The 23,120-nt window shown below is 42.1% G+C and overlaps 2 protein-coding genes across 4 annotated transcripts in view; both read left to right on the plus strand.

Moving 5' to 3' along the window:
• Positions 1 to 10,466, plus strand: part of CHST9 (carbohydrate sulfotransferase 9) — a 231,680-nt gene extending 221,214 nt beyond the window's left edge. For 2 of the 3 annotated variants that reach the window (XM_067014821.1, XM_067014822.1), the window contains one exon: positions 8,759 to 10,460. In XM_067014821.1, the coding sequence (XP_066870922.1) occupies positions 8,759 to 9,847 (1,089 nt within the window). In that variant the 3' untranslated portion in view covers positions 9,848 to 10,460. Of the gene's footprint in view, positions 1 to 8,758 lie in introns of all 3 variants that reach the window. The other variant, XM_067014820.1, reaches the window with a different exon arrangement.
• Positions 1 to 23,120, plus strand: part of AQP4 (aquaporin 4) — a 72,349-nt gene that overhangs the window by 11,734 nt on the left and 37,495 nt on the right. The gene's annotated exons all lie outside the window — the stretch shown is intronic.

Genomic DNA, 23,120 nt, shown 5'->3' on the forward strand with positions numbered 1-23,120 from the left:
GACCGCAGAGAAATTAACCAGAATGCAACACACAAAACTTTTTGGTTTCTGTCTTTTGGGCCAACCATCTGATAAGTTACTAACCTAGAACATGGAAACCAGACTTTGCTGAAAATGAGTTCTATACTAGGGTCCGGAGGAGGCACGGTCCTGCTGATGAATCTGGAGTGGTAGAAGATGCTGTGACTCAGCACTAAGGGGTCCTATTACTCACAGCAAGAAATGGACATTTTTTTCCTCAGTGTATAAATCCCCATGGAGACGGAGTCATAGAGCTAGTGTCTTGTTGATAAAAAGCCATGGGGACCAGATTCACTGGTCACTGGGAGTTTATCAGAGATTGAAAGATACCTTCAACTTCCCTCATTTCATCCCTGATCCAGACACACAGCTCAGAAGTACCCACATATTATTTGTTTTCCCAGATTTGCAGCCACTGAAATACCAAGATATAAAATAAGTTCTCTTGAAAAGGCCACCTGGGATGGAGTGAAGACATCATCACTCCATAACCACCAAGTCTGGATAGATGTTTCTAACAGGAGTGTAGAAGCAGGAGAGGAAATAAAGATACCGTGAAAATAAGGAGCTTTGTTCTGAGGCATAAAAGCTGAGCTGATGATCACAATTTCTGTGTGGTTTATGCAGCATAACGGGAAACCCAAAGTCCAGGCAGCACTAGCTCAAATCATGGTTTTCTAGAAACGAGCCCAGTACCCCCTCGGCCATGCTGATTATTTGGGACTGTCCAATAGAGCATCTGTTCTTGGTACCCAACATATGTAGTTTAAATTGCAGGAGAGAAGCAACCAAAGGTTTGGCAATGTCCACTGCACACTCTAGAGTTGACTTCAGCTCATGTGGCCATCTCAAGGTAGTTCGGTACAAAGGATAGTACTCACGTGGACCAAAGGGCAAGGAAACACTCTTCTAATTACAAGTGTGATGGCACTGAGAGCCCTGTAGAGTAAACATGTGCCATATGGTAGGAAACACAAGGTTCGGAGCCAGACAAGCCTGAATTTGAATCCCAGCTCTAGGAGTTGCCAGTCGTGAGACACCAAGTAAGTTTAATGGAAACACGATCGTAACCACCTGACAGAGGTGGGGTGAGGATGAACTCGTTGAAGCAGCACCTGGCACACGCGAAGCGCTCTGTCGATATTTATCCCAAACCCACCCTCACCATTTATCCTCTCCCTACGGCCTTGGACCAGCAGCTGTGCTTTAAGTAAAGGAGGCCGGAGCCCTGACAGGGGCCAAGACATGAAAACCAACCCTCCCTGCTAACTGGTATTAAATACATCCTTCCTTGCCCAGGAGGGAGCATACTCTGGGCCTGGGAATCTCAATATATGGGCCATGAGTTGCAGGTGAGGCAACAGTCTTCCCACTGGTCTGAGAACTGATGCAGAGGTGCGCACCTTTTCTTTGGTTTTCACAAGTGCGTGGTGCTCACATCCATGCACTTTCATCTTGTTACAGTATAGGCTGTAGTCTAGTTGCTAGTGGCTGCAGTTATGGGGGGCCCTAAGAAAATCCCCTGTGTGAAGCCTGAGACTTCCTTCCCCCTACTGTGGGCAGTTTTCTCTTGTGTGAGGAGTAGATGGAGTGAATAGACTGTGATTGTATTTCTGAGCAAGGTACGTCGAGATATGTTTGCTCCTTACAAGAAACAGATTATAGAATCATAGTGAGGAAAGGGGGGTGATGACGCAGTGTCTGCAGGACCTTTAGAGAATTATGCTTGCCTGCTTGCTTGGTGATAGCTGTGTCTCTATAAATAGATTAGGCAGGATCCTGTCCATCAGTGTCTCGATATAAGAGAATTGTGGTTGGTCAACACGAGCCCTGCCATTGCCACTACCACTCTCCCAGTTGGCGTTGTGTTCCCAGGGCTCAAGTAACCTTGGACCAGTAAGTAATGGGTGGGGAAGAAACAGTTCCCCAGGTAAATGCTGCTTCCTGGGACTGGAGCTCTGCCTAAAGAAAAGAACAGGAAGGATTGGACTGTCCCTGGCTCCTGCCTCCCCCCTTCTTCCCCCGCTTCTCCATTCGCACAGTTGCACTTATTGAGGCTGGGCTGCAGGGGGCAGGCGGCCCTCTGTGATCTTCCCATGTCCAGCATGGGCTCATTCTGTACAGCTCTGGGGAATGAGGTTGTACAGACACTGAAGGCTCCCAGCCTCAGGCTAAGGGATCAGGACCAGTGGCACTCATACCTGGCCTTGAGAAGAAAGGGAGACCAAAAGGAGTTGGCTATGGCCATTGATACTTCTTAGTAGCCATTTCAACGACATCTTGAAACAATCTGTCATCTTCAGGAGAAACTATCTTGGAGACCCTCAAAAAACTTCAAAATTTATTATTAATAAAATAATATTCTTAAAATGAAAGTGATAAAATTTATCTTAATGCATGAAGAGATATGACTTTGCAAATATATGCTGGATCATCACTTTGTTTTGTCAGTCACCTATGCCCTCTGACCCCCTCTGACCCGCCCCCCCAACTCTACTCCTCCTTGCCTCTCTGTCTTGTTTTGCTGGGAGTTTATGTCATACATTCTTCCTTTGCATTCTTTCTCAGCCTGAAATCCTGAAAAGAAATCCCTCTCAGCACAGCCCCAGGTTCCCCAGGGCACAATCTGGTGCCCCAGGCCACCCTCCCATCCTAGCACAGGCCCATGGTAGCACCAAAGAGTGAGTTGCCTGCTCTACACTGAGAGCATTGGGCCGACACTGAAGAGGCAGCCCTGAGTAAAGCTGAGTTGTCAAATATTGCAGGCGACGTAAGCCAGAGGGGTGTGTGTGTCACTCAAAGGTGCTGACACAGGCGAATCTGATCTGGGGCTGGCAGATGCTTAACCAAGTAAGACAAATGGAGTGTGTCCTGCCAGTGTCACTGCTGCTCTCACAGTTGGCATGGCTGTCTCAGGGCTCAAGTAGCTCATGTAGAGGATGGCGAAGAAACAGGTCCTTGAGTAGACGCTGCTTCCTGGGACTGGGTTCTCACCTGTGCTGAAGCCCTATGTGTCTTAAACAAGTTAAATGAAGAGCCTCCATTTCTTCATCTGGAAAGTGGAAGTGAAAGATTTTCATGGCAGCAAGAGCACCTGCTACGGGTCGGCACGTAGCAGGCACTCAGTAAACAGCAGACATTGTGATCATCTCTGCCTCTCCATCTAGGAAATGCCTTCAAGGCCCATAAACTCAGCTAGCACCTCCACAAGCCAACACCTCCCAAATCTGTATACCCAGCTCTGAAGTCTTGATATTGATGCCCAGATTTTCCAAGGTACCTCAAAGTCCAGAGCTCTGAACTTGAAGATAGTGAGTACCCACACCCACTCCCTAGCCTCTCATAACACCTACTGCTCCCTTTCCTCTCTCTGGGAGATGGGAATCCATTCTTTGTACTTCCTTCACCCCCACTCTCCCAGTCTGATCAAGTTCCTAAATTTGCCTCAGATAATTCCCTTTTGACCCCATTGTCTTAGTTCTTCTAAGAATTCCTGATGGACAGTCACAGTTGTCTTTTAGATGATCCCCCTACCCCCAGTCACACCTCCCTGATGCTACTAGAATGTTCATTCTAAGTCCCTGCCTTACTGAAAATCCCTGTCACCTATGTGGCCAAGTCTAGACTCTTTATATGGGCACAAGACCCTCCGGAGTGAATCCCAATCTGCTTGCCTCTCCCTCTCATCTAAATCTGGTCCCTCAAGTGTCCCCTTGATGGTACCTTCCGATCCTAGTTGGTCCACCTGTCAGCTTCCCAGTCATCCTCCCAGACTCCTCTCAGGCATCTACCTCCTCTCTGAAATTTGCCCCCAAAAAATCTCTTGAGAAAAATTAAGTACTCTTTTCTATGTCCCCCCAATACCCTATGCAGTTTTCCATTATAACAATTATCACATCCTTTTCATAAACTGCTTTTTTTTAAATCAACCCAGTTAAATTTTGGCTTCCTCAAGGGTCCGTACATTTGATCTACTTCATCCATTTCTACAAGGCCAAAAACAGTATTTAGTGGTAGTTCAATACATGTACGTTGGATGAATGAATGATCGACATCCTTGAGTTACATGGTTTCCATCAGCCCCACAATAGCAGACCAAGTTTTGCAGAATTACAACCCTTGTCGACAGCATAAAGCCTGTGTGCGTTAGTTGCCTGAAAAGGGGGCAGTACAGGAATGATATTGCTTTTGCTTCCATTAAATTCAAAACATATGTTTATGCAAAATACTATTCTAGATGCTAGTGGAGACAATATAGATTTATAAGCCTGTACACTGACCTTTAATAAACTTAAAATTAATTAGAGAGCTAGTCACCTAAACAACCAACTATAACAACTAACTAGAGTAAAACAAAAAGTGCTAAACAGAGGACTTAACACACAAACTGAGTAGACTTGTCTTTGTACCCTGCAGTCTCATTTCTGCACTCCCAGCCTCCAATAGCTTCCCTCTGGAGCCTTTGCCACTATGGTAATAGATTAATTAATTGTGTAATTATTTGATTTTTTTCCTCTATGTATATGAGCTCCAAGGGGGCAAGGACCACATTTGTCTTATCCACTAAGCCATCCCTGGCATCTAGCGCAGTGCCTGATGTGTAGTAAGGGCTCCATGACTTTGAGGGGGAGAGAGGAAGAGCAATTAATTTAACTGCTGAAGATCAGAGAAGACTTCACAGGGAAGATACATTAGGCCTTAAAAACTAAGAAAAGTGAGGCTTTCAAATTTACTGCAGAGTTCATAAATATTCCACAATTTTTCTTCATTAGGCTTCTTTGAATACTCATTTTTTTCATCTGTGGTTACATGTCTTTCAGCTAATTTTGCAATAATATCCACTCTTTAAAGGCATATATGGAAGACTATAGCTTTCTGCCAGAGTTTACAGTTTAGCTGTGGCTGAAAGGGTTTCTCAGAGAGAAAATCAAATAGCAGTGTAAGATGGAATAAAGTTATTTTCCTTACAGGTGGTACAGACTAAGTGCTGAAGTTGTTTCAAAGAGAGTGGAATCCCTCACTGGAGACCTGGGTGGTTTTCTTGGGGACAGTGGGATTTTATAACAGCTTCGGAGATTTGGGAAGTCCCAAGAAAGGGGGAGAACATGGATGGGGGATGCTGAGAGACTGATAGAAGCAAGTAGAGGACAGAGAACACATCAGGAAAGGAACAGAACACAAAGTAACAAGAGGCCCGGTGGTGACAGGCTGCCCATACCAAGCTAAGGAGTCAGGACTTTAGTTTATATGTAGTTGAGCCAGTTCCAATTTTAAGGGTTGAAAAATAAAATATTTTAGGAAGACTAATTTGGCAGTACTTTTCAGGAAGCCTAATTAGGAAGCTACTAAAGAATATCCAATTAAGAAATAATAAATTAAAAATAAGGTTTTTTGAAAGGCATTATGAGATTTAAACTAACCAGTTTACTTTCTGATTGTTAAAGCATCCCTCAGATTTTGTCAGTGGGGACCAGAATGTAATAGAACCATTTCAGAAACAGAAGAGAGTGCAGGAAAAGTCAGTTTGGGAAGGAACAGGATAAGTTTGGCTTTATATGCATTTGCTTTAGGGACAGTCTGAACGAAGTACCCTGAAGGAAAATGGGAATGTAAGAGTTTACTCTTATTGTTGTCATTATTGTTATTATAACAATCGTGATGGAAATTCATTGGTATAAGCCTCCAATTTAAAATACCATTAACCTTGATATTCGTAGTCCAAACCCCTCAGTCTTTGCTGTGATTAAAAGGAAGTGGAATGGGGGGCTGGGGTGAGGGAGGGATGTCACCACATCCTAGTAACTGTTTTTTTTCACCTTAAATATATACAATTTTTATTTGTCAATTATACTTCAATTAAGCTAGGGGAAAGGGGAGGTTTGTCTAAGATGAGTCAGAAATGAGATTAACTTGGTTTAACTGCATTGGACAAAATATATACCATGAAGTCCATATGCATCAATGCATCAAGGTAACAGCCATGTTCTCTAGTAACTGTTTTTATAAGGTGAGTGATGGTGAAGTGAGGCATTGCTTGGAGAAGGTCTCATGGCCATCCAACAAGAAGGCTCATGGGGTATCATTACCTAGAATTAAGCCTTTGTCCATACCTTGATTTGGTCAGAGCTAAGGAAACAGACTGGTACTCAATAAACTAGTAGGAGACTGAAGTCAAATTTATGAGCAATGAATTTTTCCCTTGTGTAGTAATCTCCCCAGTCAAACCAGTGATTGGAAAGTAGCTTGGGGAACAGGGACCTCCAGCAAAGGGAAGTGGATGAAGGTGAATGGTATTTCATCTGGTCAGTGTGAGGCCTGATGTGACACCCGGCCTACAATAGAGCATTTGTCTCTGCTTACTGAAATATTCATGTCCACCATATTTGGAGTCTTTCTCTCCTGGATGGTATGAGATGAACTCTTACTTTTTTTTTTTTTTTTTTTTTTGCTGTACGCTGGCCTCTCACTGTTGTGGCCTCTCCCGTTGCGGAGCACAGGCTCTGGACGCGCAGGCCTACTGGCCATGGCTCACGGGCCTAGCCTCTCTGCAGCATGTGGAATATTCCCGGACCAGGGCACGAACCCGTGTCTCCTGCATCGGCAGGCGGACTCTCAACCACTGAGCCACCAGGGAAGCCCGATGAACTCTTACTTTTTACTTTCCTTTGCTATGCTCTGGTTCAGTGGACCCCAAATGCCATTATTGCCTGTGGAGTACCTGGGGAGCTTGTCTAAATTAGAGTCAGGACCCCATCCCCAGATTCTTTTTGGGGTGTCCACAGTGATGCCTAGGAGTCCAGATGGCTGGCAAGCCTCCAGGAGTTACCAGGACGCACTGAGTGACTTTGAACTAATCTGACTTTGCAGGCAGGTAAGGCTCCCACCTACATGCCTACTTTAGCATGAGCAGTTCGACCTGTGCCTGTTTTATTTGTCTTCTCTTCTGCCAAAGATTTGTTTGAATACAGATTTTCGGCACCTTAAAAGAATCGGTCAATTATTTATCTAAGTTAACCTTGATCTTCTGATTAGCACTGTTTTTCTTAGACAAGGTCATAAAACAACTGCTTAGAGGCCCATCATTAAATTGTAATCACGTTCACTCATTCAACAATTATTTATTGGTCATCTATGCATCAGACAACGTGCTAGGTACCAGAGATCCAACAAAGAACAAGAAAGATTAGCCATCTGCAGTCATATTCTAGTGCAAGAGATGTGGATGGGGTGAAAATAGACAACTTAGAAGTAAAACAATCATTTCATATTGTGATAAATGCTATGAGCAAAATAAGCAGGGTTCAGTGGGAGAAAATCTCAGAGGGGAACATAATTTAGACAAGGTGGACAGGGAACAAATCCCTACAGAGGTGACTTCTGAGTGCCACCAGGCATGCTGGCTGCTAAGAGCTTGAATAACATAGTGACAAGTGGTCATAGAATTGCAAAACTGGAAGCAATGATGTACTGGAAGGTTAGACAATGAGGGTCAGAGAGGTGATGGAGGTGGCGCAGCCTCTGTCAGTGGCAAGGTCCATGTGAAATGGAGAGACTTCTACGAAAGGCAAGGTAGTCAAGAGAGCAGAGAGTTTATTGGGTGTCAGAGTCACTACACGTGATGACAATAGTGGAGATGAAGAAGCAGAGTCTGAGCCGGGAGCTAAACTCTTCAGTGCACGAAGACGAAAGGTCAGTGGGAAAAGCAGATGACAGCATGGGGAGAGGAAAAGGGAGGTTGAGTAGGAGACACGTGCTTCACAGATCCACTTTTGATACAATTTAAGTAGCAGGATATCAAATAGACTTTTTTGGTTTCCCTAGTCTTTCTTCACTTGGAAAAGAGGGAATGGCTCATACATGAATGAAATTGTATGATAACATGATTATAGTTACGAAATTATTGTGATAAATGGATTTAGAAAAAAAAACATTTCCCAAGGGAAAAACATATATATCACTTTTTGCAAGTGCTTGGAAAACTGAAGTGGTCACCAGAATTTTATAATTGGCATTGCTACAATTTTAAGTTGTAATTTATTACTTTGAACTGTTCTGCGCATTACAGAATGTCCCCCAAAACAACAAAAATTTCAATCCAAATACAGCTACATTTTGTATCTACATTCAGATGCATTAAATCAACGCTTGAAGGTAACACACTCCTTAATAGCTCAACAATCGTTGATCTACAAAATGATGGAGTTATATTTTATTGCATTACAGGCAAAGCTTAGATAGAAAATTCAGGGCCTTTTCCTTTCTATCTTGTGAATACCCTTTTTTTTTTTTTTTTTTTTTGCATTTTGTAAGATTATATAATTGATACCCACAGATGCAAAGACAGTACAAAAACAATAACAAACTTACTATGATCATAGATTCAAATCAATAACTAGCAGTTTTATCCCAATAATATGCAGATAATTTAGTCTGAGAGTATTAATGTAATACAGCACATGAACATTAAATGAATAACATCATAATAGCCCAAATATATATGCTATAAAATGTGAAGTTTTGGTTCAAAGTGATGCATGGATACCATTTTCATCGTTACATTTTCTATGAAGAAGCTTATTACAAAATGTATATTCCACATGCTTTGCTAAATTGTTCTGGCAGCTTACACGAAATGCGTGCCCCTTGGTAGCATTTTAAAATAAATATTTTAAGTTCCTTATCAAATACCCACATTTGTGAATGTGCTTTCAACATTTCCCCTTCTCTATTTTAACAGAACCCCAAGTCCCACATGTCCGAGGATCCCAAGAATAAAGAGGAAAATCTACTCAATTCTGAGAGGTCTACTAGGGTCTTCACAGAGACCAACCACTCCCAAGGAGAGGCTCAAGTTTTGAGTAGGATCACAGGGTCACCAACAATTCAGTTGATTGAAAAACATCAAGGGACTAAGACCCTTTTCAGGAAGTTCAGCGAAATGAATTGGCCGGTGGATATTCGCACTTTAAACAAAAGCTTAGTCACAGATAGCAAATGGAAGAGAATTGATGCAACTCAAGAAAAACGCAGGTCTTTCCTTCAGGAATTTTGCAAGAAGTTCGGTGGGGTGAGTCGTCCTCAATCCCATCTTTTTCACATGGTCTCCAGGATCTATGTAGAAGATAAACACAAAATTTTATACTGCGAAGTACCAAAGGCTGGCTGTTCCAACTGGAAGAGAATTCTGATGGTACTCAACGGATTGGCCCCCTCCGCGTACAACATCTCCCATGATGCTGTTCACTACGGGAAGCATTTGAAAAAGCTCGACAGCTTTGACTTAAAAGGGATTTATACTCGTTTAAATACCTACACCAAAGCTGTGTTTGTTCGTGATCCCATGGAAAGATTAGTGTCTGCATTTAGGGACAAATTTGAACACCCCAATAGTTATTACCATCCAGTATTTGGAAAGGCAATTATAAAGAAATATCGGCCGAATGCCTGTGAAGAAGAATTAAATAATGGATCTGGCGTCAAATTCAAAGAGTTCATCCACTATTTGCTGGATTCCCACCGTCCAGTAGGAATGGACATTCACTGGGAAAAGATCAGCAAACTCTGCTATCCGTGTTTGATCCACTATGATTTTGTAGGAAAATTTGAAACTTTGGAAGAAGATGCCAATTACTTTTTACAGCTGATTGGAGCTCCTAAAAAGCTGAAATTTCCCAACTTTAAGGATAGGCACTCTTCTGATAAAAGAACCAATGCTCAGGTGGTGAGACAGTATTTAAAGGATCTGACTAGAACTGAGAGACAATTAATCTATGACTTTTATTACTTGGATTATCTGATGTTTAATTATACAACTCCATTTTTGTAGTGTGCATTCATTTTCTAAAACCCTGGATGTACTTCATGATGATGGCCTCAAATCAGCTAGCTGTAATATTCCTATAATTCTCTCTATGAGAAAAATTTAACTAAGTGCAGTTGTCTTGATTTAAATGAAGATTTTTACCAAAGAGTATGAAACCAATTGGCACAAAGTTATAGGAAAATTACCACAGAGACATGTAAACAACTTCAGTTGCTCTAAAATGTTTGGAAAAGAGCTGCTTTTGCATTATGGATTATATTATAGAAGCAATAACCTAGCCAGCTGCTACATTAGGTACAACTGCCTCTTGCAAGGGTAGGAAAAGTGATCTAAAATGACATGAGTGTATGTCTCCATCCTGGAATCTGTTGTCTAAAGTGCATGGAGATATTTTTAGCAGTCTGTGGCATATGAATCAAATGTTGCATACTCTTCTTACACCCCTGGAAATCTTTCCATCAACTGTAATGATAAATCAATTTTGAAATGGTGTTTTGGACCTGAACATTTTACTTTAGATTGGAAGGCATTATGTGATTTACCATATGAGAATATAGCAGAAAAACCAGATGAAGCTATGGCTTTTTATATTCAACAGCCAATAAAAAATGCACAACATGCTAAGATCAAAGCAACAAAAGTAAACTTCCTTTTCCAGACGAACTTAAGGGAATTGATTCTGTTTCCTTTTGAGCCCTTTTTGCAGAGACAAAATGAATGTAACCACTAAAGGTCCTCACTTTTGAAGCAGGCCACTAAGAAATTTAAGCCTCATCAGATATAAATGTGCTCCTCATTCTGGTTTAATTGGGCAGGGGGGAAATTGTTTCAGGATGGAATAATCATCAAAAACAAAAGTTGCCACTCTGAATATAGATCTCAAACAATAACAAAGTTTTATAAGAATATTATTTGAATCAAAGCACCATGTGCATAGCTTTATATATGGAATGTACTCTAAGAATAGCTTTTGTCTAATTATTCAGCTTGGGAATGACTTTTTAAAAACTAATATACCACTTCAAAGATAGGTTACATTCTAGAGAATAAACATAGAGCCCCTAGAAACGTTTTTTTAATAGGCTTATGCATAAACAAAATAAGGTATTTTCTTTTCAAGTTTAAATATTCTATACTAACAGAATCAAATACTATTGTATTCAAGCAGTCAATCAAAGTCTTTGGAAAATAGGACCATGTGTCACCCCTATGGAAAGTTGTAATGCATTTTGGAAATTTTTTCCAAGGAGCCCTAAATCTGTAGACGCGTTTGGATGGGAAATTTATTTTAATTGGTCGACGGTTACTCTGAGTTAAGCAAACCACATATTCAAACCCTGTTTAAACACTTTTCTTGAATATGTTCCTCTTCTCAAAGTATCGGTTTTTTGTGTTCTGTTTTGTTTTGTTTTTTTTGCTGTGCCTGGGCTTTCTCCAGTTCCGGCGAGTGGGGGCTACTCTTTGTTGCAGTGCACGGGCTTCTCATTACGGTGGCTTCTCTTGTTGCGGAACACGGGCTCCAGGTGCACGGGCTTCAGTAGTTGCAGCACGCGGGCGCAGTAGTTGTGGCATGCAGGCACTAGAGCGTGTGGGCTCAGGAGCTGCGGCACGTGGGCTTAGCTGCTCCACGGCATGTGGGATCTTCCTGGACCAGGGCTCAAACCCGTGTCCCCTGCATTGGCAGGCATATTCTCAACCACTGTGCCACCAGGGAGGTCCTATCATTTTTTTCTTGTCAGTAAATATTCAGCAACGCCTCTCAAAGAAAAGTAGGTATTAATATAGGAATATTAACAGACCAAGATAGTTACAATTGTGCTTATTTCATTTTGACTTCCCGTTTCATGGCTGAGTTTTCATGAATTGCTTCATTCTTTACACCCACCTGCTGCATCCCATCTGTCTCCCCAGGAGAGGGGAACTGCAGCAGGCCTCCAGATCATAAGTATTAAACCTTCTAAACCAAACTTTCACTACTTTTCCACTCCATTCACTCTTGCCTCTAAACCATACACTTAAGCTGTGCTCTCCGTTTTTAAGTAGTTTCACTCTAGAGTAATCTAAATTGTATAATTTAGATTTTGCTATACCGTATAGAGTGGATTCCTAGTCAGTTAGAAACATTGAACTTATCTTTTTATGGAGAAAAAGAGAGAAAGAATAGAAAATATGCCAAGGAGCCTGACATTTTATTCCTAAACTACACAAAACTAATTTTCGATGGGATCTGCTATAAAGGATAGGGGAAGTTTTATCAAAGTTATTCCTAAAACCATATAAAGAACAAACAAAAAACCTTTCTTTTCATAACTTTGGGGAAAAAAATGGAAACAAGCATCCTCTCTTATTAACATTTCTAATGCACTTAAGAGGATGGAATATATATATATGTATATATATAAAACCAATCATATATATGTATATATACGATTATTTGGCATTGGTGGTGAGAAGAAGGGTGAGAGGAAGATACACAGTGCTCTCTATCAAAGCCGTTCTATATCTCACGCTGTAAAAGCTCCTTTCCCGACCCTTTCCGCAGACCCTGTGTAACCATACGGAGCCCTTCTGTCATTCTTTTCCTCGGTGGACTCTCTGATGCCAGCTGGCATCCTGTGTGGTTGATTTCCAGGGGCCATATGTGTTTTTAGGTAGGAAGAACATTTTTAATGTCCCTGCTCTCCCTTTTAAATGATGTCTTTTCACATTAGGACCAAAGAAGCCATCATCATCCTGGATTCCTGGGGATTTTAAATACATTTCCCATTTACCTCCCCTGAATTACTCTATTTCTTAGACCAGCTCACGTTCACCTTTGTCATTTCTGCCTGAGTATAAATGCCAAGTGTGAGCATCACTGTTCCATTGGACACTCACCATTTCTTGGATTTAGTTTCCTAAAGGCAAGTGACCAAATCTGGACTCATCTTCCAGATGTCCAGTGTTCCCATTTTCACATTAGCATGCTTTAGGTGTAATTGTTAGTCCTCTAATTAAGCCCTAAGGATCTTATTTATTTTTATAGACAGCAGTAACGCAGGCCCCCTTCACTCTGTTATTCTCCTGTCTGGAATTACTATTAGGGTAACAAGTTGGCAATTAAGCCCCAAACCACAGTTATTTAACCTGGTAAACGACCCACGGCTATGCATTATCGATGTGATTGTGTCCAGAAACTGCCATAAACTTCAACGGAGGCGTTTTTGCACAGGACACCCAACTTTCTGATTTTCACATGTATTTGGAAATATCCATCGTCGATGGGAACATGGGTCCACTTGCTAAATTCTCTAACTTCAAGGTCTATAAATATTATCTAGCAATTCAAGAACTACTTGGACACCATTTATAATGACAAAGAGGAAAAAAGCCTGTTAATTACACTTTTTTCATGAATAATTACTCTTCAAAAAGGTGTTATCTCCTAAACACTGTATATTAGTACTTAGCTGAAGGGAATATATAAGCAGATACAGAGAATCTTTGAATATTAAAGCTCTCTTTGAAAACATCACTTGCTGCATTAGTATAAATTGGAATTAGTAAGCTGGGGCTGCAATAAACATCTCCCTACTCTGAAGTCTCATTTGGCCCCTTGGGGCGTCTTTAAAACTCTAGGCCTTTGTGGAATATGGTGAAGCAGAAACTTTGCCCGGGGCTAACATCCCCCGTGTGTCCTGATATTTGAAGAATGGTTGACCAAGGTGTTTAATAGTAACTCAACCACCTGAGGACCTTAGACCAGGGCTAACGTAATTTAGTTCTACCATTAGGGTCATACTGTCTCAATCTTAATCATAATCATTATAGTAATATTCATAATCATAGCTAACAGTTATTCAGTACTTAAGTGCTTTTCATGCATTAATTTATTGAATCTCCATAGTCAATCTAAGTTAGGTGTTGTTATATGCACCCCCATTTCCCATGTATAATAAAGGAAACTAAAGCAGGGTGTGCTTTAGTTAAATTACCAGCTAAAGAGGCATAGCTGGTAATTAGGTGGGGAGGCAGAATGAACCCAAGCAGCAAATACCGCTACCAAACACTCTTCTTTCTTTTTTAAATTAATTTGTTTATTTGTTTTTACTTTTGGCTGTGTTGGGTCTTCGTTGCTGCGCGCGGGCTTTCTCTAGTTGTGGCGAGCGGGGGCTACTCTTCGTTGCAGTGCGCAGGCTTCTCATTGTCATGGCTTCTCGTTGTGGAGCACGGGCTCTAGGCGCGCAGGCTTCAGTAGTTGTGGCATGTGGGCTCAGTAGTTGTGGCTCACGGGCTCTAGAGCGCAGGCTCAGTAGTTGTGGTGCATGGGCTTAGTTGCTCTGCGGCATGTGGGATCTTCCTGGACCCGGGATCGAACCCGTGTCCCCTGCATTGGCAGGCAGATTCTTAACTACTGAAACACCAGGAAAGCCTCAAACAATTCTTAGAATAGTATAAACTTAACTACTTACTTTTGGTTTCTCTTACCTATATTCAGAACAGCCAAAGGCAAGAAATATATATTGGCACCTGAAAACTTTTTTGACATTTCAAATCAGCTTATTTCTTTATTCCTGTTGAGTTAAACTGGCAAATTCAAAGATTTTATTTAAAAAATTAGGCTTCTTCTCCCTCCTCCTTTTTTTGTTTTCCTAGTTGATCATGAGACACAAAGTTTTCAAAAAGAGAAAAAAAGTCCTTGGAACAAATTTAGTCTAACAGAAACAAAATGTCATTTGGACAAGAAAGTCCAGACAGATACAGCAGTGGGCAAGGTCACGGGGGATATAGTTCAAGAGCAAGGGAGTTCGGCCAGTTTTCCGCACGTCAGCACTTGATGGCCATTTTTTTGAAGATGCTCGTGACTCAGCAAGTCAGCCAAATGGAAAGCTCCATGACTACTGTTAGAAACTAAGCAATTGCCTGAGTTCCCAACCCCAGTACTAGTTTAGTAGTTAGATAACTCTAAACTAACTCAGGAAGACTGTAGAAAAGAATAGAGAAGCAGCTTGACTTAAACCAGCTGAAAACCACCATGAAAAAAGTCAAATTAAATAAGTGCTCAGCTAGAGAAGGCAGACTTTTCCTAGGCCTGCGGACACTCTACCTGAGGAAGGCCAACTCTGAGTCCAACAAAAGAGTATTGCCCTGCATCATTTAATTCTCAGGATTGCCTAGTCCCTCCTGTCTTGGTTTTTCACCAGGATCTTATTCTTCCAGGGGAATTTCTTCAAATCCACTTAAGCGATCATTTTTTCTCATCTCTAAGCCTCTGCTCAAGTCTTACCCTCTATTGAAATACTTTCTCTCTGTGCATTCATTTCATGTTAACTCACCAAGGAATCTTTTTAGACTAGTCAATTTTCAAATCTTATCTCTTCGTGAGCTCTCTCATCAATGGAAAAAGGCAGAAAGATCTCCTCCTGATATGACATGCATCCGATTCTTCTTCTCCTGCCAATGAATGCAGGCATTCCTTCCCTTACTTTTTTTTTTCTTCATTAATTTATTTGTTCATTTGCTATATCCCTCTTTATATGCATACAAAATCTCTGTTGTCATTGGAATGTGTCTTAGGTCTTCCAAGAGTGTTGTTTATTTCACTTTGCACAGTTTCTAGCAAAGCATTGCATGGAAAGAGTTCCTTTAATAAATGTTTTCGTGATGTTGTGTAAAGGTTCCCCTACTGTTTCTCTTAGTGTGTAATGTGTGTATTTTTGCCTATGACTTTCAGGCATCTATAGGCCCAGTGGATCTAAAGAGGAGGCTCCAGAACAGGGCAACTGGGGGAGGTGAACCAAGCCACATGCCTTTTCTATACTAGCAGTCACACCTTAACCTAAAGTATAGCTGTGGACACAGCAATCTTGTATTGATACATTTCTAAGGTGACATATTTGTTTATGAAGTTTTCAGAGGAAATGTTGAAAAAAATGCATAATTCTGGTCAATATAAGAGCCATTTACTGAGCACTTACTGGGTAGCAGACACTGGAAAAAAACATACACTCACTTGACACGAAGAGTATGTTCCATACATTCCCCAAAATATGAAAGTTACATATTATTCCACCCATCATTCTATAAATGAGAAAACTGAGGGTCAGAAAGGTTTAATGACTAGCTCCAGAGCCAGCTTCCCACCAAGGTCTCTCTGGCTCCAAAGCTAAGAACACACTAACCGCCTACAGGCCAGATCTGGCCACAGATACGTTTGGTTTGACCTACAATGCATTTTATTTAATATTTGGATTAGTTGGCAACATTTTAAATTGGGACTCTTTGGTCAGTGATAGGGAATTTCTGTTACCCTGCATCCTACCTGTCTGCCTGAAAACATGCAGAATCAAGGTCAGCCCCTTCAGATGAGGCCAGAGATCTCTCTTGTTCATGCTCTCCACCTAGCCATCATCACTCATTTACCTTGCCTGGCTGACTCCTAAGTGTCCCACTTTTCAACCCCTGCTCTGAAGAGTATGTTCTTCCATCCACCAAGCTTCCAAAGGAAAAGCGATTTCTGAATATTTTCTTTGTCTATATTTGTGTTGTGCAATCCATGAGGTCATCACATTTTGGGTTTCCTTATCCTCACTCGAAATGCTGCTTGTCCTTTGGTCTTCTACCCAGTGTGACGGCCAAACAATATTTCATCGTTTAAAGAAATCTCTTTTGAACAACAAAAGAGATGTTGGGAGAAATCCAGTACCTTTCTTTGGCATCCTTCTGTCTTAGCCACTGGGTACCCCTGGAAATAACAGTCCTTCCCATCCCCTTCAGCAGAGATGGGTCATTCTCCCATGCCCTCAGAACCTTGGCATCTAGGGATGAAAACTGGTTCACACCAGTTCACACCAGACTCTGGTTGACACCAGAGTCTGTATCCAGACTCTTATTTGATAACCTTCCTGCAAAAACTCCTCCAGTTTTGAAGATGTACCTACTCTTCCTCAACTCTGAAAATTGCCTGTTTCCCAGATTTCTCTGAGGTTTCCCTATCTGGCTCGTAACACTCCTCTCCACCCCCTTCCTGCAATTATCCTGGGTGATGTTAGCATTTCCACCAGCTCTGTTTCTCAGTGCTCTAACCTCTCTTTCTCCCACTTCAACTCTTGGACAGCTGGAGAAAACAGAAACACAGCCATGAAAATCAATAGCCACAACTTTTGTTCCCAAAGAGCAAAAAAAAAAAAACTGTGGTAACCTATATAGCACTTCATTTTATCCATTCATTTCCTCAAAATATATCCAAGGCTTAGAAAAATGTTCTTCAGAAATATTTTTGAATTGAAATGTACTTGGCACGCTAGAGTAATTACAGAATTAAAATGAGAATATTACTAGGGTGACTGTAATTATCCTCAGGAAAAAATAAATCCTGATTTAATTTATCAGTTCTTAAAAAAAATAATGTATGGACCACCTGGACCAAATTTTTGTTAGAAACAGATTTCTGTAGCCCACCCAGGATGCACTGAATCAGAATCTCTTGAAACCCACTTGGGAATTTTTTTTAAAAAATCTCCTGGGATGAGTCTTACATACGGCAAAGTTTGAGCACTACTTACATGTGTGTGATTTTTTTAAAAATCCTGCTCGATTGTAAGCAATAATAAAGCCTACTCCTTTCATTCCATTGCTCTGTTGAAAAGTTAAAAACTCTCAACTGAGAGATGCATCAGCAGGTGTTGGTACCAAAGCGCGGCATGGGATTTTGACCAGTGCTGAAGCAGCAACTTGGCACCTGAGGCTGCCAACTGCAAGAACTAGAGCTGAAATGAAGTGAGTTATGGGTACAGCGCTGGGCACTGCCCAGGCCTTTTGAAAGCTTTCAGGATGAAATGGGGAGATGGAAACCTTCCCCGTTTGAAACACAAAAGACAAATGTGTACTGAGGGTAATTCTGGCAACTCAACTTCACACTAAACCAAGTGAAGACAGGATGAGTTTCCCCAATAAAAAATAAAAAACCTTTTTCAAATTGAACTAAGATGATTGAAAATGGAAAATATTTGCTATTTGGGTTATTAGTTTGAAAGCAAGTGCCCCAGGAAATATTTTGCAATTAACTTAAATCATAAGAATGTACATTTCTTGGTCTTCATGAAAGAATTTGTCTCTCCTTTCCTTTCTATGAGGTTGAACCACATAACATTGTCAACATCTGAGCGCTTCTGACATACAATCACAGCATTTTTAATGTTTCCACTATGAGTTCAGTTCTACTGTTCCCTACCCAATTCTAGCTACACTAGCATTCGCCTGGACTATTAGAAATCGCCTCTGGAAAATGCCCTACCCCTCACCACTCTTCCCTTTTCTTTTCTCTTTTTTCCTTTTTAAACTTTTGATTGTGGTTAAATACACATAACTGAAAATTTACCGTCTTAACCATTTTTAATTCATTATGCAACCGTCACCACCACCCATCTCCAGAATTCTCTTCATCCTCAAAACTGAAGTGTCATACCCGTGATTATTTAAATAACTCCCTCTCCTCTTCCTCCAGCCCCCAGTAACCGCATTCTACTTTGCATCTCTATGAATTGGACTACTCTAGGTACACCATATAAGTGGAATCATACAGTTTCTGACCTTTTGTGACTGGTTTCTTTCACTCAGCAAAATGTCCTTAAGGTTCACCCATGCCGGAGACATGTCAGAATTGCCCTCCTTTTAAAACTGAATAATGTTCCCTTGTACATGTAACTTCTCCCCTTTATCCACTCTGCACACTTCGAAAATAAACTTCCTACAGCATCATTCTGCTCCCAGCTTCTCATTGCCTGGCTTTCAGACCCTCAGCAACATAACTTTTATCCAGTATTACCTGATGATGGCATCAGACCCATTATTATCCAGCCAAATTGAACTATCACATTCCCTGAAAATATCTTTGCTCTTCTTCCTATTTTGTTCCCACTATTTGCACCGCCTGTAGTGTCCATTTTTCTCTCTCTTAAATGGCCTCCTCACAGGCCCCCTCCAACATGATGCTGCTTCCCATCCCCCCATTCTAACCCCCTCCCTCCCTCCCTCCCCCCCCCCGCCATCACCATCCCTCACTCCGCTGCTTCACCCACTCTGCCTGGGGAATCTCTTCTGTTCCCCTTGCTGTAACTCCACCCATAGACTGATGGCTCCCAAATCCCTGTCTCTAGCCCACATGTCTGTAGTGGACCTTGACTCAGATTTCCAACTTCCTGCTGGACCTCTTCACCTAGATGGCCCATGGGCGCTCCCAGATCCACATGACGGAAGCTGAACTCATCATCTAACCCCCAAACCTGTTTTTTCCTTATTTGATGCCATCACCATTCATCTCCTCTGTCTCCCATGACAGGAGCCAAGGAGTCAAGCCAGACCTCTCCTTGCGCTGACCCCCCATAGCCAGAGGCAAGCCCCCTAACTTCACCACCTACATCTTCCTCGAGCTTCTCCTCTCCTCCCATCCATTCTGCTACTTTCCTAGTTCAAACCCTCACCCTGTCTGGCCTGCAACACTGCACTCCCACCCTTAAGCTCAACGCCATCCTCCGTACTGCCATATTCACTCTAAGATGTACACCCAAGCCTGGCATTTCTCCACTTAAAGCTCCTTAGTAGTGCCAATCACCCAATTTTGTCTCCTAACACATGCACAGTGTCCTCCATGATCCTAATTCTTCTCCAACAACATTTTCTGCCAGTTCCTACCTCCCTGCTTCCTCTCCAATGACCTAGAATGGCCGTGATCCCTGGACAGTGGGTGGTTCCTGTCACCTTCCTTTGCTCATCCTGTCCCCTCTGCTGGAGCATCATCTACCCTCCATTCACCTCCTAAGGCCTCCTAATCCCTAACCTCAGCTCGGACAGGCATCCCTTGCCTCTGCCTTGGCTCGCATGAGATGCCCTGCTCCTGTGTTACTGGGAAGCAAAATCCTATGGTGGTTGAGAGCTGGGCCTTGTCATACATAAGAACTGGGTTTGAATCCCATGTCTTCAACGTTCAAACTTTGGGACTTCTCCAATTTATTTAACTTCTCTGAATGCTAGTTTTCTCATATCAAAACTGAGGATAGCAATGCCAACCTTGTAAGGTTGTTGTGAGAAATAAGTGGGAAACTTGTGTAAACTGTTTAATAAGTGCTCAATGAATTATAACTACTGTTATTATCCCATTAGACCCTTGCGTATCTCTATCTTTGCACTTCTAGAATTCTAATTATTTCTGTATGTGTCTGGCTCCCCCAGTACACTGAATTCCTGTAATCCCACAGAAGGCACTCGCTAAATATTTGTTGAAGAAATGAATGCAAGAATGAATCTTGCACACTTACCCCTATGTTGGCATTGCACTGCCTCCTTCCCTTACAGCATTATGACTTGTATTATGACAATATGAAAATGTGTCTTAACTTTTCTGTTAGATTCTAAGTTACCTGAGGGCAGAAACCATGTCTCACTCAATAAATGTACATGTAATTGAATTTCAGACTTTCAAGTGTTGATTCCTTTTAATAAGATAATCGTTTAAAATAGTGGGCTTTCTAACCACAATGTAGAAACAAATAAGAAAAACCTGTCACACCTGCCATCTTCAGCCCCTTTCTTTCCATTACCTCTACATCCTGACTGGGCTGAGCCTCGATCTCCTCAGATAAGCACACTGTTCCCCATCTTACGGCCTTTCTGAGCGTCTGGTGCCAATGCACATGCAACCCGTAGGTAGAGGAGAGTTAATACCTGATGGGGAGAGCTTTTGATCAATGGGAAGTGGAAGCAAGTGGACATATTACTCTCCCTTTATTTCCTCAACAGACAGTACAGAGACTTTTTCTTCCCCAGTGGTTCTACTGGCAGCCAGCTAGACATCACATCCACACCGTGGCCATCCTCCCATCCCTGATTCACTCCACTGACCCTCACTTCAGCTCCCTGGGGCTGTACTGATTGTACTGATTCAGGACGAGCATGTAAGACCTCTGCCTCAGGTGCTGCCTTCTTGGGAACCGGGGTGTAGTAGTTTCCTACAGCTGCTATAACAAAGTACCTAAAACTGGGTGCCTTAAAACGACAGAGATTTAGCTTCTCAGGGTTCAGGAGGACAGAAGTCTGAAATCAAGCTTTCTGCTTGGTTGGCTCCTTATGGAGACTCTGAGGGAGGATCTGTCCCATGCCTTTCTCCTAGCTTCTGGTGATTGCCAGCAAACCTTGGCTTTTCTCATCTTGTAGTTTCATCCCTCCAGTCTCAGTCTCCATCATCAAATGGCATTCTTCCCGGGGTCCTTGTGGGTCTCTTCAGGTGGCCTTCTTGTAAGGACACCACTCACTGAATTTAGGGCTCACCCTAATGCACTATGACTTCATCTTGACAACTAATTTCATCTGCAAAGACCCTATTTCCAAATACGGTTACCTTCCAAGGTTCCAAGTGGACGTGAATATTCAGAACGCTCGCTCAGTGTACTGGGCTACAACAGTGGGAGCCACGAGTGAGGTGATGGTAATCCCTAACAAGCAGGGGCATCACAGTTACTAAGGCTTTTACCCATGGTTAGTGAGTGGTTAGATGAGGTTTACATGGAAGGTGAGTCATTGAAATATGCAGTGTCTGGACCATGATAATTATAAGGGCTGTGGAGTAGGCTGGCTTCTTCTAACAGCGTTTGAAACCTTGAAGAAGGATGATATAGGCCCAGGGGGGAATACTGCCAACTCAGGGTATTCTTTCAAAGCCAGAGAGCCTATGACAGCTTTGAAGAAGACTTTCAACTCCTGAAGCATCAGGGCAGATTCTGCTGCGAAATCAGGCCCAGGACCAAACTGTGATGGTGGCTGAGTTGAACACTAAGATCTGGGATGGGAGTTCTTTAGATAGAAGAGTCTTGAACATCCAGCCAAGCGGGAGCAACCCCCTTCCCCTTGCCTGACAACAACTTCACCTTCCATGAAGGTCACACAAAAACACACTGAAGGCAGGGATGAGATGATGCTTATTTTCCTCAAGATCTTCCATTAGCCCCCTCACTACCTCCAGGCTGATACTAAGATCAGCACAGTCCAACAGGGGACATTCTGGTATAAAACAGTTTGCATGCAGAAAGCATCACCAATATCAATTAGCAGGAATCAGAGGAATACATGTGAGAGTGAAATTTGAGGGTGTTGGTTAGGTGGGGACAAGATGAAATACAAAGTTGGAAAGGGCACAATTTATGGACATGGTGGAACTACCCATGTTGTTCTTGCAAAGATTCCTAGAGCTAATCCTAATAGTTGGTTGGTACGGTTCCTTGAATGTTGGGTATGATTATGGCCTTCAGAAAATAAATGGAGATGCCAGAACTTTGGGCACAGTACCAAGGAAGGGATCAGACGCCTCCGGATGGGAAATTGTCAAAGTGGACTTCATGTGTAAAACCGTGGAACTCACCACTGGACCATGATAACCAGGACAGATCACAAAACACTCCTTTCTCTAAGGCAATACAGAATGCACTAGTGAGTACAAGCTCATTTTTGAGAAGCTATGGTAGAAGCCAGGTGTACACTGGGCTTTCTGAGACGAGGTAGATGTGGTTCCCATAATGGGTGAGAAGACTGGGGTGGTAATCAGGGGGCTGGATCTGCAGTGATCTGTGGCAATGGTTAATAGATCATTTGAATCTGGAGGCAAGATAGATGGCCAGCTGATCATGACGTTGCTCAATTTATGTAATCAAAACACTTGAGAGGAGAGAGCAGATGGTGAAATCCTCTGCTTCAGTGAAAAAGCATGGATGTTTGTGCAGTTTCCGGACCCATGCTGGTCTACAGACAGGGCTTCTTGGTTGAAACGAAGATCTTATCCCCTTGAGAAAAGGCCTTGCAAAACTATGACAAGAGGACATGGTAAAAATTCCCCCAGTCTTTTCAAAAAGGGACTTGCCACTATTTGTTATGATAACTACGCTTTGGGAAGATACCCAGACTTTTCCAGGTCTGTAAGATATAGGGTCTGAAATAACATTGATACCTAAGGACGCAAAATACCATCACAATCCTCCAGTTAGAGCAGAGGCTTATGGAAACCTAGTGATAAATGGAATTTCAACCTGTATCTATTTTTCAGTGAGTCCAATGGGTTCACAGATCTACCCTGTGTTTGTTTTCTCTGTCTCTGAGTTTGTAATTGGGATAGATATACTTAGAAGTGGCATAATTCTCACATTGGGCCCCTTAGCTGTGTGGTCCTGGCCATTATGATAGGAAAAGATGAGTGGAATCCCCTAAAACTGCTTCCACCCCTGGCCAAGATGCTAAATCAGAAACACCACAT

The sequence above is a fragment of the Kogia breviceps genome, chromosome 15 (genome assembly GCF_026419965.1).
Source record: "Kogia breviceps isolate mKogBre1 chromosome 15, mKogBre1 haplotype 1, whole genome shotgun sequence".
Lineage (NCBI taxonomy): Eukaryota > Metazoa > Chordata > Mammalia > Artiodactyla > Physeteridae > Kogia > Kogia breviceps.